Source organism: Manacus candei, unplaced genomic scaffold (assembly GCF_025592945.1).
Source record: "Manacus candei isolate 608988 ecotype Guabito, Panama unplaced genomic scaffold, ASM2559294v1 h1tg000042l, whole genome shotgun sequence".
Taxonomy (NCBI): domain Eukaryota; kingdom Metazoa; phylum Chordata; class Aves; order Passeriformes; family Pipridae; genus Manacus; species Manacus candei.
This window is the reverse complement of record NW_026138090.1, coordinates 2,799,479-2,822,297: the sequence shown is the minus strand read 5'-3', so window position 1 is coordinate 2,822,297 and position 22,819 is coordinate 2,799,479. Positions and strand designations below refer to the sequence as shown.

Sequence of the window (22,819 nt, the reverse complement as noted above, 5' to 3'; positions counted from 1 at the left end):
GTATACGACTACAACACTTGTTTACAGATTACATGTATGTTGATAAGATTGTTGTTCTCTGCTGTTTTTATTAGGAGGTGTAAGGCAGGCACTAATCTCCTGATTTGTGAGTATCAGCACTTTGCATTAACTCTCCCTCTGCTGGATAACCTGTTGAGCTGCTGCTACATTTCATAAGAATCCCCACAAGGCAGCAAGCATAACTCATAAGTTAGATACATCCCTCCCTTCCAAAATACCAAATGCATTTAATCATGCCCACAAATATTAGCTTTAGCTTTATAAGCCTCAAATGAGCACACAAATCTTACTATCACTATTTGGAGTCTAAAACACTGGAAAGATTCCCAAGTAAGCCACTGTGATTTTGGAGAACACTAGGAATTTCAAGCAAAGCAGTAAAACATAACCTGCCCCAAACAAGCAAATATATTCCTCTGCCAAACCAAAGTTCACAGCAAAGTTAAACACAGTATTAGAAACAAGTGAGATTCACAGAGAAGAAAAGGCAGGAGAAGTTCAAAACCCAATGAAAACGTACCTCCCTAAACCAAGAGCTGTTTCCATAATATGCCAGTATGGAACTCAATCATCAATACTCTTTGAACAGTTAAAGGTAGAAAATACTTAGAAGGAGTTGCCTTAACAAGAACTGGTTTAAAAACTTCCCAGTTAATGTCTTAATTTTGGACTGTGCAGATTGGAGGGGGAAAAAAAAAAGGCAAACAGCAGGAAAAAGGCCAGACTCTTAGGAGCTCAAATGCCAAAAAATGAGAGCATGAAGAATTTTTTAAGCACTAGCCATCACTTTTCCTGTCTCAGCGAGTGCCAGTGAGCAAGAGGATAATTTGAAAACTTGGCTATAGACCCCTCATTCTCATTTTGTTTCTTTTAAACAAATACTTCAGCCTAACTATCTCCAGGACAAACACAGCCTAACGACAAAAGATCCTCACCCAGCACTCCCTGGTTATTAAGCCCTTAGTTTGCCATAGAGCTTTCTTCAACAAATAAAAGCATAAATATATTGTCTTCACACATAATTGGGGGACATGCAGCTAAGATTGATTAGCACTGGTATGTAGCCTTAAAAATAACAGGTCTTTGAAACAGCAAGCTATGAGCATGAGAATATAAAAGTAGAGTTAAACTATTTAAAATGATTTAAAATCTTTCACTGAAGCACACTGCCAGAAACTTTTGCAAGCTGATGTCTTCTATGGGTGTTAGATGAGAGTTTTACTTGGTTTCTATAGTACACATTTGAAAGGACAACGAAAACTTGGCCCAGAAACAGGACTGATACTTCCCATTTGGAATCAGGAAACATTTATATCACATGTAGTCCAGAGTGAGAGGGAAACATGACAGCTGAAGCAGAAGTGAAAACTTGGTCAGAAGTTGATGTGGATTTTGGAAGAGTAATTTTTGTAGCATTGAGAAGTCAGAAGTCCTTGTGCGGTTCCTGTTTCAAAAATTCATGGACTTGAGACCACAAAAGAAACGAAGGTTTTAAAAGCAAGTCCTAAGATTGTGCAACAATCTTAGAGTGGATGTAAAGAAAACCTCATGGTATGATTTTATATGTATTAAAAAAGAAATTAGCAAATTTCTGCATTTTTACCTTCTGAATGAACAAAAAGTTATTGACCCTAAAAATCTTCGTGTACACGTGAGCATCTGTGTGTTTGAAGATCAGAAATCCCCATTCACACAATCATTTTTCTTAGAGCCAAGGAAATTTGAAATGATGAAAACTGAATTCATTATCTGTACTCCTAAAGATTTCCCAACACTAGGATGATGGGCACCACCATATTGCCCTGTGATTCAAAATCAGACTCATAATAATGTTTCCCAATCCCTCCTGTCACTGACAACACTGCACAGAAAATTAAAGTTCACGATTTTTATTGATGGTCTCTCAAAAAAACCAAAATAGTAATCATTAACTGAAAACTTGAAGGGAAGAAAAAAAATAGTAAATCCAAATTTTTTTTGCAACTTTATCTGCCATGTTTGTGTAAAGTTTTGATTCTGTTTGAAGACAAGAGCTGTTCTTTTTCTCCAGGACAGAAAGAGGGAGAGTTCAAATTCAGCTATTTGCAAAGAAGGAAAGTAAAACTGCAAAGCAGCAGGAGTTTGAAGGGGTAATCGAGTTATGGATCATTCCTGCAATTTGATTCAATTCACCACGAGCTTAAGAACCACTCAAAGGTTCAACTCAGATTTTGATTTGACCCCTCAGATTTGACATTTATGGACTTAAGTTGACTATTGCTGATTTCAAAATAAAGCGAACATTGTAGTCCCTTCCCATCCCCTTTAGAAATAAGATGTGTAAGTATAGGCACATACAAATGTTAGCTTAATCCCTCCCACCTTTTTTGAACCTCTTGCTCAGCTTCTGAGATGCTTGGCAAGAAGGTGGTAATCTCAAAAGTATTAAATTGTCTTAAGCCTCCTGACAACAGGCAGTCAGGTAAAGACACAGAACCTTTCAAGTACATTGCTTCAACAAGGACACTTTTAATCCTCTATAACATCAATACCTCATCTTCCACTCCTCCAAAAAAAAACCAAAACCAAAAATCACACACACCCACAAATCCCAAAATAAAACCTACCCCAAATCAAATAAAATAACAAAAAAGAAAGAAAATAATATTAATAAATTAATTTAAAAAAAAACCAAAAACAAATATAAAAGAACTTTAACACTGAAACCACCAGAAACAGCAAAAAAGCCCAAAGCAGGAATTGCCCCTATCCCCAAATATGAATCTTCATCTGATTCAGCACGAGAGGATCCAACCAAGACACACACACTATCTCTGAAGAGATAAAACAGATTTCAAGGATTTCAGGTCTTCCAGAGTAAATTTTTCAGCCTTAATGTGGAAAGATAACGTAGAGGAAAAATAACTTTCAATACCAAATGAATAAATCTTGGTTGAACATACAGGTTCTTCCACACAAAACCAAAATTAAATGAAAACCAAAAGTGTTCCCAATTGTATGAAGGCTCTCTATGGACATAATACAGTTCTCCATCCATATATTTTCAGATGCACTATCCAACTTCAGAAAGTTTGAATTACAATCTACAAAAGATTTTATGATCTTGAAATCTTCAGGACTCTGTCTTTTCTGGTCAGTCTAATCTAATCCTTTACCTCAGAGAGATGTCTGCATTTATCTTTGATCACCACCACATCAAGCTCCCAGGAATTAAATGAGAATCTTGTTACATTAAAATAGAGTTGTTTATAATCAGCCAAGCACAAGCTGTTGGTATGGCTAGCTGCCACACAAATCAAGGTTAAAACGGGCCAGGCTTACAGCTGAAATATAACTAACATGACATTATTCCTTCAGACATTTGGTTGGGCTGACAAATTTGTAGCTCTGTAATTCACACAATGTCCCCATGACATGTGGCAGTACAGCCATTGTGTATGGAGATTTTTATCATGGGAAGGGGGAGGGAGGGAAGTGTACATTTTCCTCATGCAATTCTTTCCCATAACAATGTCAGAAGGCATGCTGACTTGCTAAAGTATACAATTTACCTATCTGAGAGTACACTAAGTTCAAATGGTGATGGATAATTATTTTAATGCAATGTAAAATTACCCCGCAGAACTCATTGGTCCAGAAAGTGGTTAAGGTACTGTATACAATACAGCTAATAAAAGTATATTCTTTAGTAACAAAAGGCTTGAAAGATGTGGTTTTTTTCTCATGCATTGCATCAATAAAGAAAATGTTGTTAGAATCCAGTATTAAGAAAGAAAATTCAACAAGTAGGATTTTAATACTCTTGTATAACACAGCAATTGTCTCTTTAGATCAGACAGGAGTTTATTTTTATGTGACCTTCCATCCTTAGGAGGTACAAAAAGCCTCCGTGGATAGAGATATGTTGCCAAATAAGGAAAGATTCTCCTCGATCTCAGACAGTAGTTGGCCAAAACGTGAGGACTTACATCCTTCTCATTCAATTTAATCCCATCTGATTGTAGATGTTCTCATCACCCATAAAAATATATTGTTTTTTTCCCAGTTCTAAGCATTTGGCCTCCATAGTTTCTACTGGCACAGTATCCTGTGAACTAGTTGCCATGTGGGTTCTTGGTTTTAAACATTTCAGAAGATTTTTTTTTTTCTCTTCTGTGTTATGAAAACATTCAAACAACAAAAGCCTAAGTCAGAGTTTCTGAGAAGTGCTAGCTACTCTGTACAACTCTTTGCTTCTGTAATTAAATACTCCTCATAAGGAAGCCCTTCTAGGTCTGAAACGTTTAGCTAACTATTGCTGGAACCCCTCGGTTCAAGTAGAGTTTTTATCATCCTCCTGAAGGAATTCAAAATTGGCTGCTCCTGCCGAGACGACACAAAGATACCATATATAGGTAACTGCCCGGTTCCAGACCATCACATCTTAAGGAACTGTCATACATACTGATTATACAGCTCCCTCCCTGCAAAGCTGATTTTAGTCTGCAGTGCCACACTAAGTTTCCAGCTGCTGAAGAAATAAAACATGCCCGACCCTTTGCTGCAGAGCTAGTTCTGCTTTCCCATCCCACTTTCACCATGTAGATTTGTGCAAACTTCCTGTGTGGTCTGACTGCTGGTGTGTATTATAAGAACAAATAGGGGAAAAATAAAAAAAATAAATGCAGAACTTGTTCTTTCCTCCATATTGTCACGTTTTGTGATGTTGCAACCTGGAGCCTGATGTTGTTTCGTGTCCAAATCACAAGCTCACTGTATACATGGTTCATCTGCATCAACAGATCTTGTTTCCCCCCGTTGTTATAAACTGTATTTTCATATTATCTGTTTAAATTTAATCCACAGCGTGAAGTGCCAATACAGGATGTACAATGAACTTTACAATAACTTACTGAGACTTTAGAGGGAAAACAAGGCAACAATTAGTACAGTCAGATTGACACAGGTACACGGTACACTCAAGCTGCGTTTCTGTACATCACAGGATGTTTTGTTTCAAGGTGTTTTTCTTAAACAGTGGCTATGATGTTTTAGAGGGTTTTTTGCCTTTTTTTGTGTGTGTGTGTGGTTTTTTGTTTATTTGGTTTTGTTCTGGTTTTTTTGGATTTTTTTCTCCCTCTGGAAATTAACTGAAATCTTCTCCTAGGACCTTTCTTGCTATGATGCATGTCCAGTAAACATCTGTAACTGTGGCAAAAATAATTCTGACAAAGGTAATTTCTCATGTGCATGTGAATAGGATAGAGTTGTGCCTCCTGGAACTGGACCTGCAGATTCATCCATGCTCATTCTTCTTGTTACTTTTACTCAACCACGCAAAAGTGAACAAAAGAAATTTTCTTTGCAGATGAAATTTTTTTTGTGCTCCACTACCATGGCAAGAATAATTGCCTGTTTTTGTTGTTGGACACTCTGCTGTGTCTGGTTGAACAGTATATACAGATAAGATGGAGAAGAAAGCATGTGAAGTAGAATATCTGCATCCCAGACTCATACAGATAGAAAAACTCAGATTGTGGTTTACTATAGAAACTATTGCTAGAGAAGGTACTTCTAAGTTAGGGGACCTCTTAGTAAGAGGCTAACTTGTTTTTTCTCTTGGGTGTGGAGAACTGAGACTGCTTTTAAATTCTTATGAGAAGAATGAGAGCAAAGAAGACCACCAAGTCCACATAAAATAACAATCTAGCCAATTTGAGGCATCTGCAGTTGTGCTTGTAATACCTGCATACACAGTGTAAGCTCTCATTAATTACAGATTTTAATGAATCTCATGGTAAACAGAACAGCTTTTGCAGGAATGAAGAAAAAGAAAAAACACCTAAAAGCCCCCAAACCCACCTTTAAAAAAAAAAAAAAATCAGAAAAATTTCAGCTCAAATAGGTAACAAAAAAAAAAGTTACCTTGCAATACAGAAAATTTGGCTTCTCCTGTCACCACTTCCCAATGATTTAAAGTTCATATGCACCTTATGTTGTTAGTTTACTCAGCTTGTCTTAGGTTTAAGTTTGTTAATAGATTATGGTAAATTTTTGTATCTACTTCATTGCTAACTAAAGAGCAAAGAGCTGGGTCATCTGTTTCTCCTTAACACAGGAAAAAGTAACTAGAAAATTAAAACTTAATGTAACTTTATTCCCAAGAGCTTTTTAGAGTCCAGACTTCAGACAGAGTAAAAGTGGGCATCAACAGGCTGGAATTAATTAATACAGTAAGCACTTTGACCAAGACTTTTTTTCTTCTATTAGATCCAGAAACTTTATGTATAAAAAGGAAGATGTCAAGTCTTCTGCAAAGCACATGGGTTCCAACTCCCAGTTACTCTAAATCAGTAGGTCTTTCTCGATGGAGCTTTGTCAGTTTGAGTCAGCTAGAAATCTAATCCCAAAAGTCACATAAAAGTCCCTGCCAATTAATTCCTCTTGGAGTCAATGAAAGTTTACATCAGTATTCAAACACTTTTCTCCCCATCACCTCATTTGAGACCTTTAATATCTACCTCCCCCTTCCAAGCACATAATTCTTCCCAGACTACATAAATCCTTGATTTTGGCATCTCCAGCCGAAACTTGACCCTGGTCAACAACATTTTGCAACTCTGGGCAAGGTCAGTTTTTCCAACAAGGGGGAAGTCTGAGGGCTACAAGGGACACCAACCAGCCTCAGCAGTGCCAGCTACAGGTGGGGCTGAAGATCTACCCCAGTACCACACCAGGGCAGAAAGGATGTCCAGCTGAAGTACCAAGTTAGCAAACATTCCCAGTCCCTCTAACGACAGGGCACATAAAAATTAACTTTCAAACACATAACACGGATCACGGACCCAGTACTTCTTGAAGGAAGTTGTATGGAAAGCCATGTAAGCCTCACAGAGACTAGAAACCACCTCTGATTAATAAGCAGTAACCCCTTGCTTGCTTAAAACAAAGATTAATTACAGGCTAAGAGACTGAGAAGTTAAATTCATCCCATAAATGCTTGAAGGTGATTTTAGTTACTATTTGCAAAATGAGGTAGTCTCAGCTTGAGATCTGCCAGTGCCTCCTAGTTCAGGATTAAAGTAATAGGAAGAATAGTGCTCAGTTGACACACAAAGATTAATTATATTGTGGATTTATAACCCATTTGGGGAGAAAGATTATTAAGTCCACATATTTTTCAGAACTGAAATGTCCATTGCTTCAAAGACTCACTTAAGTCCTTCCTATAACATTACTGTTTTCTTTGGGATCTGGAAACCAAGATTTAAAACTAAGAGTCTTAAAACTAAAAAAAAAAACAAACAACCAAACAAAAAAAACCCACACCAAACAAAAAACCCTAACCTCTTTCCTCTTTAAAACTTTCCATGGTATCTTACAAATCCTTGAATGGAATATGCTTAATCAAATCACTCAAAAGTCATACCAAGATTTTTAACCCCAACTAAGTTCTATTCATCTATTAATTTAATACAGAAATGTAGTCTGCCATTCAGATGTGTTAAGCTGAGAATCAGTGTTCTACTATAGAAGACTATTGCAAAATTACCTGAACAAGTAAATTAGTTTTTTAACAGAGAAAAATTATCTTACACAGCATTTCTGGAAGATAACTGGCTATAGCCAATTTAACTTGACATCTGGAAAAGAAAAAAAAAATTCTGGGACAAGTTACATGACAGATTTTTCCAATCTGAAATCCATCCATTCCACAAAAGAGGGAGACAGTACAGTTGTGATAATCACTGGAACCCCCCAATATTTCTACCTTTAGAAGGTCTTCACTTTCAAAACTAACTCAGTTGCATAAAAACAAATGAACTGCAACAAAAAAGCCAGTGTCTGCAGATCAACAGGTGTTCAGTAACAAAGTCATTCACTAACACCAGCTGGGGACTAACTCAAGAACAGGTGTCCTAAAATCAGTGATCAGGACATCCCTCTGTTTCCAATGAATGCAAGGACTTACCCATGTGAGGAAAAAAAATGAGGAATTTCTTATACTTGCGATGAAACAGGGAGAAACACATACAGTCAAAGAAAAAAAATCTGAGAAATTATATAAAAATGCAATTAATATGAGATTAGGTTTGAAGCTCTTTTTTTTTTTTTAATTAAGGAAAATTAGAGTATAATCAGTAGAAGCTTGTTTAGCTGCTCATATAAAAAATGCTGCATGGTAACATTTAGGTTATGATAAGGTTTTTTTTAGTTCCACTGAGCATTTTCAGGGGTATTAGAGCTCCTGAAGTCTGAACAGATTCGTTGGGAGACAGTGATACACACCAGACAACACCCATAGGGAACAGTTAGAGCATTTTCCTAAGAGATAAGAAATTCATCTCTGGTACAGGTCAAGCAAAGGAAAATCTTAGCAACAAAGACTGCAAATCTCTCTGCTTTCACCTTCCTTTGCTCCCTCCTTGGTACAGCATCTTGAGACTAGCAGGGGTGCAAGAGATCTTTAGTGAACCTTGAAAAAAACAAAGCCTAACAACTTCTTGGAAAAAAAGCTGGTGAGTGCAAGGAATTTGTGTGGCTTGTCCTTGGTGCCTTCTTGCAAAGACGGAAATAATGAAGTAAATGAGTAAGGAATTATTTGTCCTCAAAAGAATTAAATTCTAGTTTTAGTTAAATAAATTATTATTATGAGGGCAGGTGGTGAAAAGCCCAGCCCAAGGCTGAGCCACTGCTGTGGCTCTATAGGACTGATCCATACATCTCTATAGCCATGAAAAGTTTACAGCCAAAGTAGATAAGACAGGTATTAACAGGTCCATTTTACCAGTGGGAACTGAGGCACACAGAGATTAACTAACTCATCCAAACTGACACAGAAAGCCTGGGAAAAGCGTGAAATTATAACCTTATCTCTCAAGGCACAATGTAAGGCTGCCACTGCCCGGTTACCTTCCCTGTGTAAAGGTAATTTCCTCCTAATTTCAGTTCCACTGAGTGCAGAGGTAGACAGAGCTTAAAATTTGCAATGGGTTACTTATGAAAGAGCTGCCAAGATCTGCAGGAGTGCATTAGGACTGTCACTGATTTAAGAGATGAAGATGATGAAATGGTAGAAGAAAGTCAGCATCATTAAATAATGTGTGCAGGAAAGTATGATCCTGCTTTTACTTACATCCTGAAACATGTGCATCCGTGTAACTGGATGTCAGTAATCACCAGTCAGAAAAGAAATTATGGGGTATAAAAGACGAAGAAATGATACAACCTCCACCTCCTCTCAGGAGGAAGGAACCTAAAGTCAATGCCTCAAGGCCTTAGCAGGGAAACCACTCCAAACAGCTTCCACATGTCCCAAAACATGGATGGAACACAAATTGACACGCAAAAGAGTTCTTCCAGTGCATTGCTTTGGTAGCATATGCAACCAGTGTAGCAAACCACAGAATTTATTTGCTGCAAGATATTCTGGATTCAAAGTTAAAACTGCAAAGTCCACCAGATAAACCCATGGAGGAAGCAACCATCAGGGAAAAACCATTGCTGCTGGCATGGGAAGTCCCTGAACTGCAGATTACCGGTGGCTGGCAGAGTGTTACTACTCCTACTATCTTACTGGTATAGACTCTGGCTAGACAGCTGTGTTACTGGAGCAGTAATTTTATATTATGTTTTAGGAGTTAGGGCAATTTAAATAATTAGGCAAAGGAACAGAGCAGCAACAGTAAGTAAACCTCTTTGTGAGAGATCATTCATTTGAATTGGATGGTTAAATCCCCCATAAAGCACCTGGAAGATTTAACAACTCATGTCCAAATGAACGAGATGTAATAAGCTTGTACACAGGCTTGGTATGAAAAGTGGATTGTTTTTAGCAAAACGGTGGAGAATAACCTCTTATTGAAAAGAGTGATAGTGAATTTTAATCAGAGGAAAAGAAAGGTACAAGAATAAATCTGCACAGGCTTAGAGGAGTACTAGATGACTTTCTCAGCCATCAACAATAAATGCAGGAGTGTATTACATCCTAATCTGTTATTTTCTGTTATCTTTACTTTTTCAATCATCCCATATATTCTGCCTTTCTAATGGTGTTAAAAAAAAAACCAAGAAAAACTGCCCATATTGTCCTCTACAAAGTGCAGAAGAAGCACAGATACAAAACACGAAAAAAGGATTAAAAATTCATACTTCAAAATAGCTGGCCCTAATTTTTCATCTCAGTATGATTCACATGAGTGACTGTAGAGTTACACATTCGAACTGAAAGGAGAGGAATCCACACTATGTTTTGCTGCTCATATTTATCTTATCAGAACTTGGCAACAGCCACCATGCCCTGGTGATTCTCATCTGTGTCATGACCTGGGACGTGTGTGACCCTCACTAACACCCCCTTCAATGCCACCTCTGACACCATCTGTATTTGTAGAGTGGTGAACTGGAAAACCATTTCTCAAATGTGTTTTTAGTTATTACAAGTTACACACACCCTCTTTTCATGCCTTTTTTTTTTTTAAGTGAGCATATTGTGGCAATTATGAGAGAATTTGTATTCTCCACTGTCATCCGAAATTCCTTTATCTGTATTTCATGGTGGCGATGGAGTCCAGAATTATGTCCCTGGGCCAAACTTTCAGGGTTTGTTTTCTTTTGTTTTTTGAGTACTGGATGGAGACAGCATTGTCCAGGTCCTCAGAGTAAAGCACTCGTGAAATGTTTTCTTTTTTTTACTCCTTTCTCTGAGCAGTTTTGTGCTGGGGATCCATGCATTAACTGATATGTTCAGATACTGAATACAACACAGGATGGCTTCTCTCATGCTTTGCTAAGATGAAAAAGCAAAAGCCAAAACAGAAACAAGGTTGGTATCACTATAATAATATCGATTTTTTTTTCTTTGCCCACAACCAAATTGGAGCTGTTATGTCTACTTTCCTCCCCCTTCCCCAATTTGAACACTTCGAAGCTATTTAGCACCTCAATTCAGAGGCAATCACAGGAACGGGGTGTGGGGATGGGACTATTTGCCCAAAATAGCTCATAATACAAACATCAACAAGGCTGAAATTGCTCTTCCTGGCCCGGACTGACTTGCCAAGCACGAAAAAACCACTTTTTTCCTGAAAAGCCAAGCCATTAACAGGCTGTTTGGATGGTGTTTGTGGTGGAAAAAGACATTTTGGAGAGAACATTTGAATTGGTACATCCGCCTGACACATGACGTGTTGCAAACAAGATGTTCCCAACTCCAGCAGCCAAGTTGGATGGGCCAGTTGAATAGGACTTGTGAAATTAGGATGATCTGCATGCAGAGCAGCACAGCAAGACTTGCTGCTTCCCAGACTGTAACCTGACCACTCATCTGAGTGAAAACTCCTACTCTGTGCTTGGATTTCACCTTGAGGTTGTGAAGTCAAGTTAAAACCAACTTTAAATTTTTTTTTTCCCTAGTAATATGCCATAGAAAGGTCACATATTTCTTCAGACAGGAATGCAAAGGTACAAGGTCTTCACGTGTACAGGTAACTCATGTGGTTTATAGTACTGAATTTAGCCTTGCTGGAGAAAAATTAAGGGAGAAAAGCAACAGAGGAGACATGCCTTGAGGGATTACTTTTTTTTTCCTCCTCCTTTTTATGTCTCCCCTTGCCAGGCTACTGCTCTGCTTTTGCTGTTGTAGGGGCCCAGAGTACAGGTCTCTTCAGAAACAGTTGTCCCTGTCACATAAGAGGAACAAAACCACACCCTGGAAGCATAGAGGAAGTTCTGAACAGGGATTAGAGACTTTTCTGAAGTCACAGCAGCTGATCTTGGTCTCTCTTGTGCACTGAGGGGGCTTAACTCCCATCTCATTTTGGGGATGGGTAAAGGGGATTTCTGTGTCTGGGGAGGGCTGGATGAGCACACACCCTTTGCTGGTAAGGCTCTGAAGGATTTTAAAAAGGTCTGAAGTTTTGCCAATCTCTCCTGGCTCCAAGGAATACAACAAGACATGGCACTTATTGTAATCACACTATCAAAAGTGAGAAGGCATCTATAAGGGAGATCAGGTACTGGTATTTTAATGTCACAGCATGGATTTTGTGCTGGGAGCTTATCCCAAAAGAGAAAACAGGAGGAAAAAAAAAATCCATGGACTCTCTTTCCAGTAACTCTGATATTCAAGTCGCTATCAAGAAATCCAGAAATGCACATTAAAAAGTGTTGGAGCACTTGTGTTCCCCCCTCTTACTGTAACATGAACCCAGAGGGTGTTGAGACTTGCCAGAAATTATTGCAGCTCTCACTGTCCTACCTCAGACAGACCCAACAAAAGAGGGAGGCCTGATGTAATACTATATATACACACATCATATTGCCATTTATTGGTTTAAATACCTCTGCTGGCTCTCCCAGCTCAGCTGGGTGAAGTCCAACAAAACCCCTGCCATCCTCCAACACCACCTCTCTCCCTCCTTTTAGGCTTCACCGCCAACCACAGCCTTGCCTGTTGGTATGTTGCACCTTTATCTTCATTATTACCTTCATTCAGAGGTCAGAGGATGAGCTTCCAGTGGATTTGGGGAGCAGGGCAGAGGAGCCAGAGCTCAGCTGAGATGGGGGTAACCAGCACTAAGGCAGCCCATAGCTGCTCTTTCCTCCTGGGAGTTATTAAGTCCCAGTGTAAGTATTCCCACCTGCTGCCTCCACAGGATCTGCATCGTTCAGTCTTTTTCCAGCTAAGCAGGTCTCAAACTGAACGAGTCCCAGAAAAAATTACAGGGGGTGCAGAAGGAAAACGAAATTGAGAATTTGCTGCTGTACTCTGTGGCTGATCGTGGCATTTGCTACAGCAACTCATTTGAGTCTGAAAGAATTGTTTTGTGCACCTAAAAGAAACACATAGAAACATTCCTCTATTTCTTATAAATATTAGCTACAGGCTCCTTAGGTTCATGGAGGGGAGACACTAAAACCAGGAACCTCAGAGGCATCAAATGTTGAAAATTAGCCTGCAGAAAAAGAACTAAAATATATAAGAAAAGGTAAAAGTGGCATTGCAGTGTAATAAGTCACAAGCCATTTGAGCTGCATGTTGACTTCTAGCTCTTTTTTTTTTGTTCTGTCAGTAATCATTCCACTTGTATTACATATTGCCTTTTCCCACCTCTTAACCGTCTACATCCTGTAGTTGAGCTGCACATTGTCACATCTAGGCAGAGCTGCTGCTGTGATCACACACAGAAATATCCAGATATAATCACATCTTTGACTGACTTTGTCTCCATACAGTTGCAATCTCCAGATTCACACACGAAGTTGGGAAACTTCAGGCATGTTGTAGGGGAAAAGTGCCAGGGAGATATTTCTTCTACAATCGTGTAAACACATAATTTTTCTAAGTAAACAGGATTCTTAGAGAGGGCAACATTGTCTCCTCCTTAAATCTTCATGACTTTCAAGTCCTCTGTGTCACCCCTGAACTCAGCACAAACTTGGTGTCACCTGACTTGTCTAGCAGAGCAATCAGAAATAGTCTCATAGAGCTAGATAAACTTAAAACAATTCCTAGAATAGCTTTTCTGGAGCACACACGCCGTAAAACAACACATATGGAGCTCTGCAAAATCACTTCACTGACATTCGTCGGTGGTGACTCACAAAAGTCACCCCGGCTCCGGGCCGATGCGGGGTGATCACCCAGCCCGGATGCCAATCACAGCCCCGCGCTCCACCATCCTGCACAGCGCTACATTTGAGCCGACGTCCTCGCTGAACTTTTGGAAGTCAGATAGAAACTCGTCATTCTGTGCCGACAGCCCTAAATGACTTGAAAAATAAAATAAAATAAACTTGCAATAAGCCCGCCGTGCCAAGTCTCATACCACAGACAAGGAGAGAGGATCCCAGTCCACATTCCTACAGAGAGGCTCAGAAAACGGTCAGAGAATTTTAGACGTCTAAAATAGAAAGTTCAGTAAGGGAAAAAAAGCCTTAGTCGTGTAAGTAGAGTTTATATTTTGACTTTGAAGGGTTGTTTTTCCCCTGTCAGTTCAGAACACAGTAAGATCTTTAAAACATTGTATCAAGAAGCTAAAGTATACTTTAAAATATTATTATTGCATACATATCATAGTAATATCACAATTCATAGCCCCCTAACCCCTGCAGTTTACTCATTTTAAAAAAGATTATTAGGTGCAGCTTCATGCTTTACATAAAAGCTGAGGGAAATCTATGAAACTTTAAATTTAACTAATTTTATAATTTTGCCATCTACATTCCCACGTTTCCAATGTCTTAGTGAAGTTTCTGCAAACCATCTGCAAAGTTTTATATGTCCGGATTCTCAATAAAGCAACACCGGGCATTTACAGCAGGATTAAATACGGATATTTAACACTGTGGATCTTTGATATCTGCAGCAGGCATTAACGGGGATTCCCTCCCCCCCCCTTATCCTTTTTAGCAGTTCAAGTTACCATTTTTCACTATGTAAATTTAAAAAAAAAAAAAAAAAAGCAGCGCTGAAGGTAAAAAAATAAAAAGGTAAAAAAGTAGCAACTTTTAAGTGCCAAACACATGCCTTAGGAGAGACAACAAAGTGTGGAAGTTTCAACAACAACATGAAACAAGGACTTTAGTCCCCCTTCCTTCCCCCAAGACTATTTTCCACTTCTCGGTCAACTTTCATGTTGTTTTTTTCGCTCCTCTGGTGTTTCCCACCCATTCCCATGCAGAGTACAGTGAGGGAAGCGGAGAGTTAATGCTGCAGTTGCAACTGGTGTGAGCCTTTACTATTAACTTGAATTTATGGAGCAATCTTTCCTTAAAAAAGAAATAATAATAATAAAAAAAAATCCTCACTGCACTGTAAGACTGAGAAGTATATTTAAAAAATCTCTCTCGAGTCTCTCTAAACATCTGCTCAAAGGTTTTGCTGTATCTTAAAAGGGCTCTAATTACTAGAAACTCCTTTCTTACTTAAGCCCAGGGCTCACATTTCGATTATAACTCAAGCTCCAGTTAATTTAGGTCTAAACCCAAAATGTCTGTACCAAACAGAAGAAAACATAGGCCTACCTTAAAACTTTCCAGCTTTTCAGAGGATCCAAGTCAGAGATTATAGACACCATTGTAGTAATAATAACAATAAAATATATATAAGTTAAAATAAAAAAAGGAAGAACAACCACGGCAGGGAAGGCTAACCACAAAAGCAGCAAGTACTCTACTCAGTGTGGGAATGACAACAAACCCGGCACAGCTCTTCCTCCTTCTCAAGCTGATAAGCACTTGTCCCAGCTTCTCTCCACCCCCAAAATCAATCTTGTGCTATATTGCTTCACAGTCCCAGTTTCATTTCTTCACCACTACCTTTTAAAGCCCTTGTAATCTGCTCCAACTGATCAAATTTGACCTTTTTGTAGTCCACTTTATTCCAAGCACAGCCCTCAGTTAAATCTCTCTTTATTAACACCGTCCTTCTTGGCTTTCTTTTGGAACAAACACAGCTCAAGCTCGAAGCCTCCAGCCTTTGCCAGCAATCATTTACAGATTACTGCAAGCTGCAGTCTTCTCCTTTTGGGTATTTTCTTCCACCTCTGAGGTTTGCTTTTATATTATTTTCTGAAGGTTGTTGGGGGGGGTCTCCCTTTCCCTGTTCTGTGCAGGTTGGAGTTTGACGCTTTTAAAGGAGTACAACTAGTACAACTCCTTTCCCACCCTTCCCTCCTCCCCCTATCCCTCACCCCCATATAGAGAGATAGACACATTAAAAATAGTTCACAACCTTTTGTATACAGAAGAATCTTTCTCCCCCTTCTTTATTTTTTAAATATCTTAGAATTTAAAGAACTTATACACTGAAGCTGTGCCTGAAAATAGTCTGATTTAAAGCAAGACTAGTATTATGGTGGAATAATAAAAGGTCTAATAATTCAAAGCCAGATGTAACCCTTTGGCTGTTTGAAAGGGGAAAAAGTGTCTATATAGTTCCATTAAATGCATTTCTTTTTTGTTGCTACTTAAAATATAAATGGTAAAGCATCCTCCAGATTACTATGGTGATGTGAAAAGTTGTGTAGCTGCTGTTAGTGTGTGTTTACTTACGAACATCTAGATGATTGGCTTCTTTTGTGTTTCTGTAACACTTTTGACATTGATTTCCCTGTATTTAAAGACTTCTCTTTTGCATTTTTCCCCCTCTAAATGTTTTCCATCCATCCTGTGAGCGACTGTACCCTCTCCTTGAGCTCCGCGGATTCATTAGGATTCCTGGAAATTCCCAAATTAAAATTCTTCTTGGGGAAAAAAGCAAAACTGTACCTCATGAAATGTTCAGTCAGAACCAAACTACCCCAAATGGCAGAAACTTCCACTTTGCTATTTATATCACAAGCATATGCTCCTAGTTTCCCTCTGCCACCAGTTCTCCAAAAAAAAAAAAAAAAAATTAAGATCAGCCCTTGTAAGTTGCAAAGAAGCAGTAACATGATGGTCACATAGAGATTTGGGAGATTTGGCAGTGAGTGACACACTCATGAAAACATAATAAAGGGTATTATAAGACATAATAAACTTTTAAGGCTATTTTAAGTCTTCCACTGCCTCCTCCTTCGGTGAGTTAAAACTCGAGCTGTGTCTGAACTGTTTCAGGGCTCCCTGGTATGCTGTAGGCTGGGTTTGGGCAGCCTGAACCCCTCCTTTGCTGGTTGTACAAAGGCAGCACAGTCTTGCCCTTGCCAGAAGGTGACACTGACGCTTCCCACTGCCCAAAAAAGATAACATGACCATTTAGTCTGCCAGACAGCAGCCTCGAGATAGTGGTCAAACAGAAACAACCAGTTTTAAACTACCTGGATACAAAATGCTTTCTTTGTTCAAAGGCCAGAGCTTCATTGACCCCTCATTTAGGAGAAACACTGAGTCATCTCCTGCCTGTTTCCCCCCCACAGCCAGGTGAAGCTCCTGGCTCAGCATGTGGGGCCGTATCAGTCGATCAGTTTATCAAGTCAGGTCTCAAGTTCAGACCTTGGAATTTTACATCCTCCCCTAGGCAACGCTTCCAACAGTTTTGCTTTATCTCCGAGGGGTGTAACAAGGATAAACACACCAGGGACATGGGTCGGTGAGATTGCAGGTGCAGATCTTGGGAAGGAGGGTGGAGGACAGCTGGAGGTTGCAGATGTTCCACCTCCTTCCCAATACCACTGTGGCACAGGGTGTTTCTCACCTGATACACACATATCTCTAAGCACTTCTGCAGAGATAGGGTTGTATCCAACTCTGGAAACTTTGGGCCCTACGTTTATTTACCTACAGCTGATGGGTTAGATGCTTGTAATGGAAAATTAAATTTAGTTGTTTCTTTGTGGAGCTGAGCTGATGGAAAGCAAATAGAAAGAGATTGGTCAGTGTCTCTGTTTCCTCCCAAAAGTTTGTAAACCACCCTTACACAAGTTAATCCCTCATTTGAGGCTGGGCAGGACATCAGTGGTTACAGCACAGTACCTTTTCTCTTTCCTCTCCACCTCATTTGTTGGTTTTAGAGCTAGAGTCACCTATTTTCCCATGTAAACTTCTCATAGAATATTTCATATTGATGAGGAGGCTGAAATTAAGAAAGGCTTCAAGCTTAACCTGCAAAGAACAGAACTTTCAAAATATCCTGTCCTATCCTGTCCTGTTGGCGAGCTCAGTTTGAGTCCTTTTCACATCCTATCTATACAGTGTTAGAGGTCAAAGCAAGAAAGGGGCAGATGTTTTGTCTTTATACCCCACTTGGGGACCTAAGTTTTTTCAATTTCTGTGTGGGTCAGGAGTCTGAGAGCTACAAGGGTAAGAGACCTTTACATTAAGGTCAGAAGTTCCTGTATCCCTAGACCTCAAGGACAAGACACTCAAGATGGAGTGGAAAAATATGGAAAAACCAAGGCCAAGAGAAACATATCAGCCCTGTCCTCCCTTTCAGATCACTGCTAGACCTGCCCTGAGCTCTGGTGCATCAAGATCCTCAGTGTTTCTTAATCTGTTCATCAAAAAAATTCCACAAACTATATCTATTTCCAGAATTTTATCTCTAACAACTACATTTATATTTTCCCATATTTTTCACTATCTTCCCACAGAAAGCACTCTATTATTTCCTCCAACATATCCTTGTGAAAACTATACTGTAGGAACAAATATACTTGTGCCTTTCCCGTTTCCAATTATTATGGTCATTTTAATTATTTTCATCTTAAACTTTTCATGTCTGGAGCGAAAGCCGTGTGTCCTTTTTGCTGGACCTGGCTGGCCTTTTGCCAGCTTTTCCTACAACACTGAAGAAAGCCACTATAAGCTTTCTAAAAATAAAACCAGGAGATCAAGTTTAGTACAGAGAAACTTGCGACAGGCAACGGATTTTCCAAAACAGCCTCACGCATTTCATACAGCGTGTAGCTATAGTAGGAGAAAACAAATAAAACAGAAAAAAGACAGAAACCCTCTGTAAAATTATTTTAACTCTTGTGCTTAGATAGTGGACTTCATCCCAGCTTTTAGCTAAATGTTTTCTTCTGTTGGGGTTAAGGACTTGGCCTGCAAAACTTTTATTTTTATGCTTTAAGTAAAGAAATTTCCTATGATCTTCAGCTTGTTTGCCAAGAAACCGCCAGCACATCTGTGAAATATTACTTAAGCAAATTTATTACAGTTAGCCAGAAGGCAAGTGTCTTGAAAGTTCCTCTACCTGCTGAAATCCAGCCTATTGTATAATTTGGGTCTTTCGTGCCATAACATGTCCCCCCAGTGAGAGCTTATCAGTTCTCAGTTAATATGATAAAGAAGTACAAGCTTTCCAAGATTTTTGAGTCATGTTAAAGTAAATATATATATATGTACTTTTGAAAACAACATTACTGTATACACACATACACAAAAGGATCTCTAAGCAATGTCATCATCCTTAGTTTAGACAGCTGTGGAGTCAAAAAAGTCCCAGATCAGCTAGCTACAAACATCTGAAGGTCAAGTACAGGACAAAGCATTTAAAAAAGCATGAGGAATGATGGCTACTGAGGATTAGAAAGGTGATTTTATGTCACGAGATTTTTTTTTTCCCCCTCCAGGTATTTCTTTACCAGAAAACTATTGGACTGAGAACTTGATAGTCTTGGGCAGGATAATAAACCAAGTATAGTAAGCGGTTTGGGTTCATTATTTCATCTTCTTTCAAGGGTGTTATCTCATTCAAAATATTTTAGGAGCCAAGGAAGGTCTGCCAAAGCACAACCTTTTAGCCAGGGTGCCCAGCAGCCTGGTTATCAGGCAGTAGTAGAGAAATAACCTTCTAGCATCTTCCCAAGCCATATTTTCCATTGCTCTTTCATACAAAGCAATATTAAGTTATTTGAAAGAAATCTTGGTCTTTTACCAGGAAAACCTCATTCTCCCGGGGGAGCCTGTTGTTAAACAAAAGCTCAGCTATTAAAGAGTGGCCTCCAACTTCAGGGCTGCTGTTGGGGGCTGATAAAGGCTCTTCTCCAGACTGTCTCATGCTGTCCCTCCCCATCAGCCTTGCCATCCCCCTGCCTCTCCTCCCAGTCCCTAATGCCTCCCCTTTTAAGCAATGGAGTGACTAATTGAAAATGCATTCCAGTACTTTACAAGCAGCTTTTTCTTTCCTGCTGACCAGCCAAATGTTTTAAAGTTGGCAAGTTGCTGTTTTAACTTGGGAACTTGAGCACTTGTTCATGGCCTGGATGTATGAAAAAAATCTGGCTGAATTCGATAATTCTGCTGAATAAAAAAATAATTAAAGCTCTTACTTCTAGAACTGGTATAAGTAAATCCAAGTATTATTATGAATCTTCAAAGCCAGTCCATTCTCTCTTTGTGAAATACATCATTTGGGAGACAAGAAATTTTAAGTCTAAGAAATGCCCAAAATCGTGCACCGGTACTTGTACAGAACCAGAGGAAAACCAGTCACAAACAGACATAAATCCATCTGACAATCACACTTTGGGAAAGAGAGAACTGTAACCAAAACACCCTGGAGACAGTAGTCGCTGATTCAGGGCGGGTCAATGGCCAACTGGGCTGGGATTCAGCACATCTTATCACACACAGTAACTTAGAAGTCGGCTTCATCCAGCAGCTGCAGAGATTGAAGGGTTTTGTTTCCTTGCTCATTGTACAAAGCCTGCACTTTAACAGTTAATCATTAATCTTAAATTGCATAAATGTGTCTCATACTTATCGACTTTTCGCTTCTACAGTCTGCAGAGACAAACTTTCAAGAGATGGTATTTTTTTAATACTGATGGTGATTTTAATGGATTTTCAAGTACTTTCAGGTTTTGCTCATGACAACTGCCGCAATAAAAAGCCTTGTGAACAAAGATGTGTTTTGTGCCTATTCACCTAGCAGAAAATCACTATTACGACATACTTCATTATGAGAGAAATGCTTTCCAGCCTCTCTGAAGAGACAGTCATCCCCAAACTCCCATCAGCCTAATTGTTTTTAAGGTGTTCGTAGTTTGCTTTAAACAGCATACGAGCCCAACATTTACATCCTCTGCTAAATTTCTCTTTATTGGCCAGCAGGAGGGTTTCTTCGTTCTGCAGCACTGACAGAGCGAGAACACTTCTGTAGTCCGAGGCAGGGCTTGCCCTTCCTAACCCAAAAGAAAGAATGAAAGAGAAGAAAAGCTCCTTGTATTTACCAGACATGTTCAAAAAGAGCTACTTGCACCCCCCAATCTGCTTCTTTCATTCCATTTGGCAGAGTCATGGGTCAAATTTGGTAGAGAAGAAAATAGCAGCCATTAACCGTTCCGGCGCCACAGCAGACTGAGGAGCCAAAGCCAACACTGTCTGTCTTTGCATTTCCATTCTTTTGGTGTCAGGTCATACAGTGAGCACCAAGAGGTCCTTATGAAGCCTTGTGAAAAGGTTATTGTTCAGGCTGCCTTCATAACATAGTCCAGAAAATAAAAACATCGATAATGACCTCAATAAGTGCTTTGTTGTGAAGGCCATGTTTTCACATGGACCACAGCTGCATTTCTACACTCCCAATGCCATCTCATGCAGCAATGAAGAATAAATCTAAGAGTAATTAAGTTATGCTGAATGCATACTGTGAAATGTTTAGGAAACCATTTCCAAAGAGACAAAGGAAAATTAGTGGCTCCGTATCCATATCTGTCTTTAATAGACTGTTCAAATATTTACCTCTGGTTTTCTATCCTTCACAGAAGTCCAAGGAGTAGGATGATTATTGGTAAGGGACTAGGTGGAGATATTCAGTTAATTTCTCTCAATGTCTTTCCTTTTGACATTGAGAAAACTATTTTTTATCTGTACCCTACTTTCCCATCTGGGAGGGACAGACACCACCCTAGCAATCTACAGAGCAGAATGTTAGGAACTTAATAGAAGACACAAAAATTGGCAGCTTTATGAAATTCCCTCCTTTTCAAGATGGTTTTAAGTCTAAATCAACTGAAATACTGGTTCGTCATTCAGTGTAAAAGAACATGATCTGTTGAGACAGATGGCTTCTACCACTTCAAAAATTTAAGAGTTGCTGTAGAAAAGCAAGGAACCCCTGAAGCTTTAAAAAAGTCACCTATACCATAGCCTTTAAAATGAAAATAATTGTAGAGCTCCAAAGTCCTAGAGGGAAACAAGGGAAAAAATAGCAAAAGGTAATAATTATGAAATTAAGAAAATGGTGAAATAAATCTCCCATTTCTCAGATTCATGTTTATCAAACTACATTCAAGCACATGATTTTGAAGGTGTCAACCACAAACACCTACTTTATGCATCGAGCTTATATATCTTTTAAACAGAGAGAGAGACACCAGGTCCCTTGTGACAGTGTGCTTTGCTATTGACCTAAAGATGATAACATGTGAGTAGGGAAGGAGAAAATGCTTCAGACTCTGCAGCAATCCCATACATATTTCATATAAAGGCACAGAGGAGCATCCTTTTAGCCTGTATATGAACTGCACCAGCACAGGCTAAGTTTACGTCTGATGCTGGTCAGGATCCGAGATTTGCTGTACTCACTAGAGATAACACTGTTTCATTTTCCCCTTCCTATTACAGAGGCTGGGAGAGCTGACAAAATAGGAAGGCAACTTTTTACCATAACAGCTGGCAGGAGATTTTTACAGACATAAAAACTAATTAAGTGTCCTGATTCTGGGCATGTAACTCCCACGGAGCCTTTGTTTAGAAGTGCTTATCTGCTTGCATAGGCACAAGCATCTACAAATCCATGTACAGGTGTGTGTGTATCTAAACAAAGCACCACAGAGAGCACTGAAATAAGCTGTTACTCTCCTGAGAAAAACCCCAACATGTTATTCCTGGGAAAACAGTACAGGAGAGAGTTTCATAACAGTACTGCTTGATCAATAGAAGGCTGCAATTAAATTCCATTCTAAAGGACAACTTATCCATAAAAAAGTTCATTTTAAAGGTCCTAATTCAGGGAAAATCAGGGAAAACTTTTTTTCTTAAATAGTGAATGCAGTTATTTACCTTTATTACCTAAAGAAACTTTTATTTCTGAAAAAGCAGTGCCATGTTTTTTTCTGTTTCTGAGGACTACTCGATTTTAAAAAAACATGACATAAACGTTCATTCATTCTCATGTTGGTGATTCCATTACTTCCTACATCCCTTCATGAAAGTTTTGTATCTTTCAAAGAGCATTAATAGCTATGGTAGCCCAGATTACATTATTTACATACAAGAGGTCGTAGTCACATGCGTAGTTTGTTTACAGGAGATACTTCCTTTCTGTTCAAAAATACTCAAAGTCTCATGTCACAATTTTTTTTCCTTGCTGACCTCATTTACACAA

The 22,819-nt window shown here is 39.1% G+C and overlaps 1 protein-coding gene across 2 annotated transcripts in view; it reads right to left on the bottom strand.

Annotated features, from left to right (window-relative positions):
- The window catches only part of CELF2 (CUGBP Elav-like family member 2), a 455,290-nt gene that overhangs the window by 361,998 nt on the left and 70,473 nt on the right, over window positions 1–22,819 (bottom strand). Inside the window, exon 1 of one of the 2 annotated variants that reach the window (XM_051795186.1) lies at window positions 15,028–15,758. The exons of the other annotated variant lie outside the window; for it this stretch is intronic. Within the exon in view, the coding sequence (XP_051651146.1) occupies window positions 15,028–15,080 (53 nt within the window). The 5' untranslated portion in view covers window positions 15,081–15,758. Of the gene's footprint in view, window positions 1–15,027; window positions 15,759–22,819 lie in introns of those variants that run through there. 2 annotated transcript variants of the gene reach the window in all.